A 13,624-nucleotide genomic window follows, 5' to 3' on the forward strand; every position below is an offset into this window, starting at 1 on the left:
TTGGGCATTTCTGTCTCAAAGTATGTGGGGGTTGACACAACGAATCATCATGTCATAAACCCACTGCGTTCCACCGATTGGAAAAGGACCACGTCTTTGCAAAAATCCATTGTAATGGCTGTTGTGATGTCAGTCCAACTCTTACTCTTTTTATCGTAGGAAGTACAAGTAAAAGCTTGCACAATATAGGTCTGTGGTTAAATAGTAGCACCGACTTCTTGGCTCCTGCGGTCGAACACCGACTGCATTTGAGACGAGCGCGTCCTATGGCTTTCCTCATATGTAATGTTGTCATTGTTTTTAGACAATCAAACAAATACAAATATAATTTCATTTATCAAAAGCAATGTACAACGCAAGCAGTTAGGGTTAAACATCCCACAGTGATGGCCCAAGTTGAATTTGAACCGTGACCCTCCAATTACTAGCCTGCTTCCTTAACCATTACGCCACCACGAGCAGAACAAACTGCTCATTTTATCTTTGCTTGCAGGCGGTCACTGGACACGTCCTTCAATCATATTGTTCTGCTCACTACCCTACTTTTTAAATCCAACTCAAGTACAATCAGTGACATAGCACCATTTTTTTAACCTGCTACTCCTGCTCTGTGGTCTCTGTGCTTGAAGCAGAGGCAAATACGATGACATCATCAACGATGGATCACCAACAGTTCATTTGCTTTAGCAAGGCATTACTGCTTTTGTGACAAGACTCAAACACAATGCACAGCTGGTAGAGCCTTGGTTCATGACCCTTATTGTATGCTGCCTATGTGAACGTGATCTTCCCAAATATTCAATGGCAATTTGCTATCAGCGGTGGGGCTCATTGTGAAAGTCATGAATCTGTGTGAAGCCTATTAGATGTACAGTACAGGCTGTTCCGATTGCAAATAATGAAGCAGACACACAGAACAACAGGGAAAACTATTTTTTTTTTTTATTTGTGCACATCTAGTCCCTTAAACTTTAGACATGCTCATTGAAAATATTATAATCTTCTTAATTTGATTATCTTTGTATTTTTGTCTTTTCTTATTCTACCAATCACACTGGTTCACTTTTCTGCCTCTTATTCATTTAACTTTATCATCATAAATTTTTGCCAATCTTTTTTTTACCAGGCCCTTGAGATTTTAATTTTGTTGTTTCATGTTTGCATTTAGGAAAGCCAAATTACCGTAATATCCTTGACACCTTTTTTCCTGCTGTGGTTTCCGGCTTTATAACAGTCCATCCTAATTATTTGATCCTTCTAAATGTTTTCATTTATCTCTGAATACATGTATTTTGGGTTGATATCATTAATTGAAAATATGATAGACAAGCGACCAGTTACAGCGCTAACAGGCAGCTTACTGCTTTAGTACACACTGTTCTTATGCATGGGCACCTCCTCTGAACACACACACATACAGGCCCACACATACAAAGGCGGACACAAAAAACGTATATACATTGCCCGGAAGTGGGCAGGTCAGGAGCTGAGAGATGAGATCCTGCAGACAGCTCAGGGTGGCTGGGGTGAATATGTGAGTCCGTGTATGTGTATGTGCAGTGGGCCACTTCAAAGACATTCCACAACATGCAGAGCATTGTCGGAAAATGCCAATGTGCACTTCAGTGGAGAGTGCCTGTGCATCCAAACAGGCTGCAGGATAAACTCACACACAAATTAAGATCAATTCAGCCTCATTTTTATACAATTACACTCTTATTTATGTTCTTCTATCAGCAAACAGGCACGACCAACTTCTCCAAGCTCTGTAAGATAGTCATTGGATTTCTATGTGATGCGGCACACTTCATTAGGAAATCTAAAATGTAGAGCCAATTAAGAAAGTACACATGTTGAAGAAAACACACCTAGTTGTAACACATGCACATGAGCCAGAGAGCTGTGCTTACAAGCCTGAGAGGAACACGAGGGGGGCAAGACTCCTGGTTGCACAACTTGTTTTTCACATGTTCAACCAGGAGACAGCTCAGTAGTAACTTCAGAAAAATGTTTGCTGATAACTTTGGCAAACCCTCCCATTGCTAAGGTATGTATTTCTGGAGCGCACTCAGCTGATAGAAACACGGTACACCTTTACAGCTGCACTGAGACTGAGAAAGAAATGCGAGGCTGCATGTGTATTCACAATGAAATATTCAAAGTATTTTGGTTGATACCCCAGCCCCCACCGCTTTTGGCATAAACATCTCCAAAGTTCCAAATATGGTCACTTCCCTGAGTGCTCATGAGGCAGGAGCAGTCGATGACATGCCCCCCACTCAGTAAGAGAAAGGGAAATGAAAAGGAAGGAAGGAGGGGTACCAGTTGCCCCGTCTCATAACACCCCCTTTCAGGGGCCTCTGTTCTGTCTGCGTAGATGACCTGTGCAAAATAGCCTGATCATTTCCTTTGAACCAAACTACTGGCAGCCTTTTTTACAGTAGGTAATCCAACTAATTACAATATCACTTCAACAAATAAAAAACAGACAACTCAATATTTTCCATGCTGTCTGAAGGACATTTAAATGTATTAAACTGTATTATTCTCCTTTCTCTGCACTGACTTTCTATGGTTAAGTGGTTATATGATGTGGACCACGTGTTAAATTGGATGCAAAGACAAGCAGGAAGAAGAGGGAATATGGGCCATGGGTTAAAGCGCTGACAAACCAGTTAAACATGCAATAATTGACTCTAGAAAAGTTCCAGTTGTTCTATAATTACAGTGAATATTTCAGACTCAACACGTCCATTCATACATTCACAATGAGACAACAACACTGATGACTAATTGAATGTGTTAAACACCTTCTACACACTTTACACTCAACTGTTCAAAAAAAATCTTGTCATTGCACTAGGGATGTAACGATTCACTCAACTCCCGATACGATTCGATTCACAATGCTGGGTTCACGATATGATTCTCTCACGATTTATTTTGCCAAATGGTACTGTAAACAAATGACTGAAAAATATTCCTTCTTGTTTTTGGGAAAAAAAAGTAGAAAATATTGTACTATTTTCCTTTTATTTTTCATTGTCAAAATAATCATTTGATAAACTATTCAAAACAATTCAATTTAACTAAAAATAAATCTTGAATAAAATAAATAAAGGAATAATACAAATGAAGAAGAAGCCTATTAATTTAAATTCTGGTTCTATAGTAAACAATGCAAAACTGCATAATAGTTATTTTTCTTTTTAAAAGTGCAACTAAAAATGTTTTTTGTGCCTTAACAATTGGACTTTAAAAAAAAAACAATCATTGCATTGTATTTACGTCAGATATTTGTTTGGACCAGCAGAGGGCGCTGGTAACCCAGTGGTCGGTTGGCATGCAAATATTCATGCAGTGAAGAAGAGATGATATGCGCTAGCAGACAGAGCTAATAGAAAAACGTGTCTTTCACAGATATTCACGTAATATTACAGATATTCTTTCGGTGCTAAAGTGGTATGGAATCTTTTATGAACATGTTTAACAGTAGAAGACGGCCAGAAAGAAAGTAGTAGCAGATTCCGCCCGCCGCCAACACTTTTAAACAAGAGTACTGTTTAGAAAAAGTACTGCGATTCAATTTTCATAATATTGATGTGAACCGTGATACCTATGAATCGATTTTTTAACTGCCTTACAATTAATCGTTACATCCCTACATTGCACAGTTTAAAAAAAAAAAACTGATGGAGAACACAAGTATACCCTGAATTATAAATGTGTATATCTAAAACTAGAGTTCTAACTAAAACACAGTTCAATAGCTCATGACACAGAAACAACCTTGCCTGAATGAATAAGTAGTCTGAATATACTTCAGTACCAAAATGTGTTTCGGCAGGATTTCAGTGGAAATTAAGAAGAAAAAAAAATTTGACAAAATTATTTTAGAAAGATTTTAATAGACTCTTCATATGTCTATTCCATAAAACGTAAACAAGCAATCTATAACAACTATTCAGATTAGTGCATCCACAACCTGGTGAGAGCAGCTTTAATACGGACGTTGGTGTAAATGCAACAGGAAGGTCTGATAGTTCCCGCTAACACAAGATGACCTGCCATAATCTGCTTTGCTTACGGAGTAAAAACAGATTTAGTTTGGCTGCTCCCAGTAAGTGTAACACCATTACTCACAAAGTATCTAATTACATTACTGCCATAAGTAATTACTATAGAACCGCTGTTATATTGTGGGCAGTGATGGAACTGTTGCTTAAGAAAGTGGACTTGTAATGGTAGGGGTTACTGGTTCATATCTACTGTGGGACCTCAAGCAAGCCCCTTAAAACCTAAATTCCAGGACTATCTCGAAAAAGACATTCTTAATATCAATGAGACTCATGGTTAAATAAAGGTATTAAATGAGTCAATGTGACTTAAATCACCTTCAAAATCCTCCCACACACTTTCAAGGCACTCCACAACCCACCCACCAACCTGCCTGACCTCCTTCATATCGTCACTCCCTCTCGCTCCCTCAGGTCTTCATCCACCAAACTGTACCTGCCTCAGTATCATGAGGAGCAGAGCTTTCAGTCGCTCCCAAACTCAAACTCTCTCCCATGACACCTTATCCCTTTTCAAATCAAAACCCATTTCTACCAATCTGCATATTCTCTGTAACTCAATGTTTCTTCTCATTCCATAAATTATCCAACATCATTCTTTTTTCTTTTCTTTATTATTCTGTTTTATAATGTATTGCACTGTTTTTTATTGTAAAGTGTCCTTGGGTGGCCTGAAAGGCACTTTTAAATGAAATGAATTATTAGCAGTAGTAATAGTAGTATTAAAGGTAAATAGAAAGAAATTAAATTATTTGTTATAAAGGGACATTGGATGAGAGTGTCCTCTTTCTCACATTAGTTGTTAAAGCTGCTATCCGGAGTTTCTGAGAGAACATCTCGATGTCCCACCCTCAACAGCTCTACTTCCTCTCCTGCCTCTGCCAATCTACCAGAAGCTACGCCTCTACGTAACATAACTACAAAAACTACACATTTATTGTTAGAGCACCATAACTTTTGATTAAAACATGTTTATTACCTGCCCATGAGAAATGTCGCCAAATCCTGGTCTGTTCGGAGTCCTTTCAAAAGCAGAAAATCCCTCCACCTTTGAAAAGCAGCTCCAAGATAAATTTTGTTGCAGCCACAAGCTTTGTACCCGGACTTTTTGCTTTTTTAGACGAAGCTTTATACGTTGGCAATCGTGGAATGGGTAACTGGAGTTACGGAGCACTCCTCCATGACGCTATGCTGCTCAGTGATACCTGTTTGCTGTTGTGACGGTACACGCACAATCACTTTGATTGACAGTGGCCCGCTCCAGGAAGTTAAAGCCTATTGGCTGGGTGCACTCTGCGATTGTTTCCATTTGTAAAGGGGTCTATAGGGCGAAGGAGAAACTTATATACATTAATGCATATGAATGACCACCGTCAGTAGATCATAGTAAAAGACTAGTTAGTTATTTTTTCGCATTTCAAAAGAATTATACATAAACATAGATTTCTTAAAAACTCCAGATATCAGTTTTAATAATTAACCAAGTTTTTATTAAATGAATAGTTCATGATCAATGAAAAAAAAATGTATTAGCGACACTTATATTTATGCATCCCTCAAAAGGTGAACAGCTTAGGTTAGTTTGCATTTCAACACCACTACACCCATACCTGTCAAGTATGCCGTTTTGGCCAGGAAACTCCTGTATTTTAGCCCTATTTCTCACCATCGTCCCGTATTAGTATTTTCCCATAAATATTCCGTGTTTTAATGTAATAATAATTAAAAGATGCCTTACTAAACTGAACTCCGTCACTAGCCTCGCGAGAACTTCCACCTGAAATGGCCTGAGTGGCAGTTCTTGCAAAATTAGTGACGACAGCGGCAACAAACCCGGAAACATCTCAGGAAAGAGATGGATGAATGTAAGACGTTCTAACAAAAAAAAAAAAAACAAAGAACTCGTATAAATACCTTGGAAAATGGGACAGAGTTTATCTTCCTAAAGGGCAGCAGGATGGGACACAGTTACACGTTCTGTAAGATTAGTAACTGAGATTTTAGCGTCTACCACAGCGGAAGGAACGAAATCATCATGCAATATCAGCCAATCACAAGCGCCACAAATATATACTGCTTCCAAAAAGTGTCAAAGGATGTAAAGTCTGCAACAAATGTGCCTAATAAGTCATTAGTGAATACCAGAGAACCACATGAGTGAGCATGAGAAATTATAAGAATATGTAATAAAAATAAAACGTAAATGTCCAACTTAAAGACAAGCAACGTGAAATTAACAGTAAATATGCAACGTGTAGACTTGTATATGAACTGTAAGTATATTAAATAAACATGTGCTTCATATATCCATTTATGCTTTCATTTAGGCTGTATTATAATTTAGGAATTAGGGCTGGGCAATACATCAAGATTCGAGACGTATCGAGTTTTCTATTTTGCCGATAAAGAAAACTACAATATTGTATATATATTATCTTATTTTGTATCAAAATACTAGTTTTAGGAGTCGCTGCTTTTAGTTCTCAGAACAGATTGTAAAGCTCAGTTAGATGAATTAATGAGTGCGTCCTAACCCAGAACTTCCCCAGAACAAGCCACACTACAGAACTCACTCACACGTGCTGTCCCTTACAGGAGGAAAAAGCTAAAAGTGGCACATAGTGAGCAGCTAATAAAAAAATTAAATTATCGAGATTTATATCGTTTATCACCATTTTGAGAAACAATAATGAGACGACTTTTGATCCATATCGTCCAGCCCAAGTAGGAATGTTCACAGCATTTCAAAGTTAATAAAGGTAGGCCTACCAGATTCTAATCCCATAATTGTATTTAGTAAATGGTTGACAAGTGGTTATTTTAGATTTCTTGTACACCTGTCTTAAAATATAAGGGATACTGGAGCTTGGTTGGGGGGTAAGACTGCTCGTAGCGGGCGTCTGAAAATCTCCCTTATTTTCAAATCCAAAACTTGACAGGTATGCTACACCACATAATAAAAATGACAGGCTTCCTTCCCTCTGTCACTCCACTTATATCAGCATTAATTAAGCAGCACGTTTTATCTCCAGCTCTCTCTCTCTATTCTTCTGGAGAATCAACACTGTTATTCAATTAACAGGAACTTTCCAGGTCGTTGATAAAACCACTGCGCACATGGCAAACAGCCACACTAATCCAGCTCTAATGAACACACCTCTCAGCCTCGGCGGATCACTTGTTTACATTCAGGCTGCAGCAGTGCCGTGTGCGTGAGTACGTGCACGTCTGTCTCCATGAGAGGCCTAGGCTACAGGGCCAATCCTCCTGCTCCCAGTTTAGACTCGCTGCAGCTGACCACCCTGGTCCAGTTAAGCGTCTAATCTGGCCCTGGGGCTTCCTGCTGCATCCACAGCGGCCCGATGAGCGGGGGGAGGGAGGAGGGCTATTCATCTATCACTTTACGGAGAAACAACGACCATCAGCGTGCATGGAAGTATGGAGCGGCAAGTGCGCACCGCAGAAAGCCCGGGATGTGGAGACTGGAATAAGTCTCAAAATATCATTTAAATAAAAAGCATTACTATACTCCTAACCACAGAGTTGTCATGTTAAACATTTAATCATGTGTAAGTACACTCAATATGCTGTTGTCACGTTTTTTTGTTTTTTTTGTTTTGTTTTTTTACATTGCCTTTCAGCGTTTTATAGTAAATTTGGTCACTTATGTGTATTCTTTTTAGTGCTGTATATAATCTATGACTAAATAATTTAAAACTAATTCGTTCATTTATTTAATAGCCACAAATAACCCAAATAGCACTAAAGAGTCCAAATTAAAGTGTGTTTTTTCTTTCTTTTTCTTTAAAAGATGTGTTAAGCCAACTTCTGAGTTATTTTGTTGGCAGTGTTGTCAAATGCACCAAATTCTTCTTTTCTCGTTCACCCCATTGTACAGTAGGTATAGTCTACTTTCCACAGACAAGTTCCTTTTATATTGGGCTTTTAGCCCATTTGTTCTGTTTTTCTTTATCCTGTTTGTGGAGTGTAAAATCTATAATGGATTTTGCAGTACATTAAGAAATAAATCACCCAACTACTCAAATAAATGCATCTTTACTTAAGCCCACCTCGTTTGTTTAGATGTAAATGGTCGTTTACAAAGTATTTTTCGCCCATTTGTAGTGTTTATTGTCTATCTTCTTGCAAAATGACAATAAAAGATACCAAGACAAAATGTTTACAACTTTTCATCTATAGCTTATGTAAAAAAAAAAAAATAATAATAAAAAAGCACCTGGCTGTTATGCAAACGCAATAAACACTTATGCAGAATAAACATTTAAAGCTGCATGCAGGTGTATAGCTTGCAATACTCACTTTCTCCATTTATTAGTCCACACTGGCACACGATGCAGGTGCAGATGATAAAAAACACTATTTGTGCCCGAAGCTTCAGCGTCCACCGCCTCATGTTGATGTGGAAGGTGAGGGGCGTTCTCCTCTTCTTCAAAATAAAACTAAAATCGCAATGTCTGAGAACTGAATAGAGTTTATTTGTTGATTTAAAAAAAAAAAAAAAAAAAAATGGATCTTAAAATATTAGAGCCAGTTTAGAGGTAGTCCACCCCGTTTGCAGGGGTGGTGGTGTTGGTAATGATATTAAATATATGACACCTTCTCCTCCCAGTAGGTCTCAGGATGGATGTGCTCTGTGGGAAAAGCCACTAAATAAGGTGATCTTGGGTTCTGGTAGCACATGTACGAGTACAAATCTTCATTTTCCATATGTGCAGATGACAGTTCCGTTCAACTGATTGGTTGATGGTGTTCCGCTGAATTTAACTGGAAAAAAAAATAATAATAATAATAATAATGAGTGAAATTATCACTATTATGACTGATATCCCACGCACACAGATCTGCTGTGAAGGTCCTATGGCTCCAGGCGCATTGCTCTGTTTGGCGCTGATAGTGTAGACAGTAGTTCTGAAGAAAAACAGTGTTTACATCTGGTCCCCCGCAGAGGCTCAGCTATCAGTTTGGCAGAAAAGATGTGCGACAGCTCCCTCCTTTTCGTCCTTAATCCTCCAAAAAAAAAGGACTCACCCAGTTTTTTTAAAAAGGAACCCAATGCTCTTCCCAGGAAGCTGCTCGGAGGACTACGTGCAGGGAAAGCCTTTCCTCACCACGACCTTCCTCTGAACCCCTTCACCCCCGCTGACCACCACGCCGCAACGACTCGACACCCATACGGCGATTAATACACGCCAGAGACCGCGAACACAGGCAGGAAAAACGCCACCTGTTTTCCTTTTCACGACGACACAGGAAAAAAGCCGAGATTTTGTCCGTGTTTTGGGGGCTGCACGTCGTGAAGAAGTCGGAAAGTCTCCAGCAGCAGCAGGCACCACCACGCCGCCGTCTCAGATTAACCTTAGCTGAGCTGAGGGGAAAAACAGCTAACGTTAGCCAGCTAATCCAAAACAAACGAGGTCTGTGTGTTGGTGAGAGCCGCAATGAAAACACGCACACGTAAAAGTCAGTGTTCCGTGTCTAATAATCACGGAGAATGAGGTAAAGAAACGCAAAAAAGAGCTAGAAAGATGATTGAAGAGTGAAAACTTGGATTCCCGTGCTCTCCTCGGCTTCCCCTCTTTCCGTCTCTCTCTCCACAGTAAACAAGTCCTGCCAGTCACCTCAGCTGGGCCACGACCGGGTCTGCGGGGAAACCCGGAGCACTGGATTCCAAACAGGATCAGGACTGTGGCACTGAGGATAAGGGAGATAAACCGTGGTCAGCGTTGCCACGTTGGACGGTTATCCGCCAAGATGTTTTCCTTTAAAACAGTGGCGTCTTATTCATTTTCATACACACATACATTCACACAACACAGAGGTATATGGAATTTAATTTATCTTCCACATCTGTATAAAATAAAAGGTTTGTCAAAATGAATAATTATTATTATTATTTTTTTTTAAATAAATGAACACCAATGAATTAAAATTCAAATAAAATCATTCTCATGCTCTAAGTGTAGCTACATTATGAACTCTAAACTGAGTAAATATATCAGCATTCATTGCTGTTTTGGCGAGATGCGTTACGTTTATTCTGATTGGTCATTTATGATGTGATGCATTTGATTGTGTCCGGTCTTTTCATTTTATTTGTAGTTTCATAATGTCCGTTGCTCATTTTAAAACAAAAATAATAATTTACTCAGTAATGGTTGTGTGTAGAAAATGTAACAAACTTTACGTCTTTTAAAACATACTTAAGTACAAATAAAACTACTGATTTAGAAATATACTCAAAAAAGCACAAGTACCCATAAGGCAAGGCAGGCAAATTTATTTGTATAGCGCATTTCATACTCAAGGCAACTCAATGTGCTTTACATGATAAAACATTCAATTGTTTAAAATCAATAAGAACATTTAAAATCATCAGTAAATCAATTAAAATCATCAGTAAAATCAATTAAAATCATCAGTAAAATCAATCAAATCATCAGTAAAATCATCATGACATCAACAACATGACTAAAAATCTCTCTCTCAATCATATGCAGTAGAGAAAAAAAGTGCCTTTAACTTGAATTAAAAATGTTTCACATTAGATGCTGACTTCAGCTCTGCTGGCAGTTTGTTCCACTTCTTTGCAGCATAACAACTAAAATCAGCATCACCATGTTTACTGTGAGCTCTGGGCTCCATATCTGACCTGTGTCCATAGATCTGAGAGACCTGCTGGGTTCATACCTGACTAACATGTCACTGATGTATTCTGGACCAACCCATTCACAGATTTATACACCAGCAGCAGAACTTTAAAGTCTATTCTGAGGCTGACTGGGAGCCAGTGTAAAGACTTTAAAACTGCAGTAATGTGTTCTGACCTCTTTGTTCTGGTTAAGACCCGAGCTGCAGCGTTCTGAACCAGCTGTAGCTGTTTGATGCTCTTTTGGGGGATTCCTGTCAGAAGACCATTACAATAGTCCAGTCTGCTGGAGATAAAAGCATGGACCAGTTTCTCCTGATCTTTCTGAGCCATTAAACCTTTCACTCTGGAGATGTTCTTTAGGTGGTAGAAGGCTGTTTTTGTGATAGATTTGATCTGACTGCTGAATGTAAGATCTGAGTCAATCAGAACACCAAGGTTTTTGACTTGGTCTTTAGCTTTTAAAGCTCGAGACTCAAGATAATTGCTGACAGCAGTCCTCTTTTCCTTGTTACCAAAGACAATCACCTCCATCTTGTCATGGTTTAGTTGAAGGAAGTTTTCACTCATCCAGCAGTTTACTTTTTCTAAACAGTCACACAACACCTCAATGGGACCATAGTCATCTGGGTTCAGTGATAGATATAGTTGTGTGTCATCTGCGTAGCTCTGATAATCAACCTTACAGTTATGTAAAATTTGTCCTAAAGGAAGCATATAAAGGCTAAACAGAAGAGGTCCAAGAACAGAGCCCTGAGGAACCCCACAGGACATTGGTAATCTGTCAGATTCAAAGTTTCCAATGCTTACAAAATAGCTTCGCTCCTCCAAGTATGACTTAAACCATTGCATTACTTTTCCATTTAGTCCAACCCATGTTTGCAATCTGTGCAACAAAATTGTATGATCTACAGTGTCAAATGCAGCACTTAGATCCAACAGAATGAGAACAGATACTTTTCCTGAATCAGTGTTCAACCTTATGTCATTGATCACTTTGATCAGAGCAGTTTCAGTGCTGTGATGAGAATGAAAACCTGACTGAAATTTATCAAATATTTTGTAGAATGTTAAGAATTGACTCAGTTGGTTGAAGACCACCTTCTCAATGATCTTGGCTATGAATGGAAGGTTGCTGATTGGTCTGTAGTTAGCCAGTATAGAGGCATCCAGTGTTCTCTTCTTTAACAGAGGTTTCACAGCAGCTACTTTCAGGGATTTTGGTACGGTGCCTGATTGGAATGAGCAGTTAATTATCTGACACAAATCAGTGACAATTGACTTTACAACAGTTTTAAAGAAGTTTGAGGGTATTGTGTCAAGGCAACACGTTGATGGATTCAGCTGCTGAACATCTCCTCTATTGTTTTTGGGTTCACTGTAATAAACTCTAACATTATAGTTGACTGATCCCTCAGTGGTTGAAGCTGTTCAAGCTTTTTGTGATTTTGCTGGTTTGTTCTGATGTTTGACCTTATTGATTGTATTTTTTTCATTGAACTATACAGCAAATTCATTGTATTTTCCAGCTGACAGTAATTCAGAGGCTATCTGATCTGGGGGGGTTGTGAGCTTTTCAATAACAGAAACAACGTGCGAGAGTTGTTGACATTTTTGGCAATAATTTCAGAAAAGTATTGTTGCCTTGCTTTGAACAAGCCATCATTGAATTTTCGCAGACTTATTTTGTACAGTTCTAGATGAATTTGGAGTTTTGTTGATCTCCATTTACGCTCAGCTCTTCTACAGTCAGATTTCAAATCCTGCATTATCTCAGTCCTCCTCCAAGGTGTTTTCTGTGTGTTTGGTTTTCTCTTAGTTTTGATTGGAGCCACCACATCTATGACATTACAGACTTTTCTATTATACTCATCCAGAAGATCATCAACTGTCTCAGCACTCAATGTTGGTGTCATTGCTATGGCTTCCATAAACTGTGCACTTGTGTTCTCATTTATGTACCTTTTCTTTAAACACACATAACTAGGGGGAACAGATGTTACAGTCTCTAGGTCAAAAAGACACAGAAATGATCAGAAGAGCTAAGTCTCTTACATCAACAGCAGAGATATCAACACCTTTAGAGATAACCAGATCCAAAGTGTGACCTTGAGTGTGTGTCGGACCAGTCACATGTTGTGTAAGACCAAAAGTATCCATTAAAGCATACAGTTCTTTGGGCAGTATTGTCCATGTTATTGTCTACATGAATATTTAAGTCACCTGTTATTATTAAAAAGTTGTATTCAGTGCATACAACTGACAGCAGTTCAGCAAACTCATCCATGAATTCTCCAGAATATTTTGGGGGTCTATAAACGACTAAAAACAGAACTCTTGAATCACCCTTCAGTAAGAATGACATATATTCAAAGTAGATAAAATCCCCAAATATTATTTCTTTGCACTGAAATATTGATTTAAAAATGGCAGCAACTCCACCACCTTTCCTGCAAGTACGACACTTATTTAAATAAATAAAGTCTTGTGGTGCACTTTCATTGAGAATAGTATTACTGATACCATCATTCAACCATGTTTCATTAAGAAATAAAAAGTCCAAGTGATGTCAAAATAATATCATTAATTAGTAGTGACTTGTTAACAAGAGATCTAACATTAAGAAGAGCTAATTTTAAAGACTTTACTGGAGACAATGGTGGACTTTTTGGATGACATGTTATAGGAGTCAAATTTTTATCTCTATAAAGCTTTTTGCTTTTCTTTAATTTAATTTAATTACCTGTGTTACCTGTCACCACAGGAATTAAAGAAGCTGCATTAACTCCATAAGGCCCTGACTTTTTCTGGTTGTTCCAAAAAATAGAGCTATTGCAGTCCGGACCCAGCACACATCAGACCTGTGTCGCTCTAAGATGAA

The 13,624-nt window shown here is 38.5% G+C and overlaps 1 protein-coding gene across 1 annotated transcript in view; it reads right to left on the reverse strand.

Annotated features, from left to right (window-relative positions):
- Positions 1 to 9,696, reverse strand: part of insrb (insulin receptor b) — an 83,950-nt gene extending 74,254 nt beyond the window's left edge. Inside the window, exon 1 of the mRNA XM_028445558.1 lies at positions 8,397 to 9,696. Within this exon, the coding sequence (XP_028301359.1) occupies positions 8,397 to 8,490 (94 nt within the window). The 5' untranslated portion in view covers positions 8,491 to 9,696. The remainder of the gene's footprint in view (positions 1 to 8,396) is intronic.
- Between the last annotated feature and the right edge of the window lie 3,928 nt (positions 9,697 to 13,624).

This window comes from Gouania willdenowi, chromosome 4, assembly GCF_900634775.1.
Source record: "Gouania willdenowi chromosome 4, fGouWil2.1, whole genome shotgun sequence".
In the NCBI taxonomy this organism is placed as follows: Eukaryota; Metazoa; Chordata; class Actinopteri; order Blenniiformes; family Gobiesocidae; genus Gouania; species Gouania willdenowi.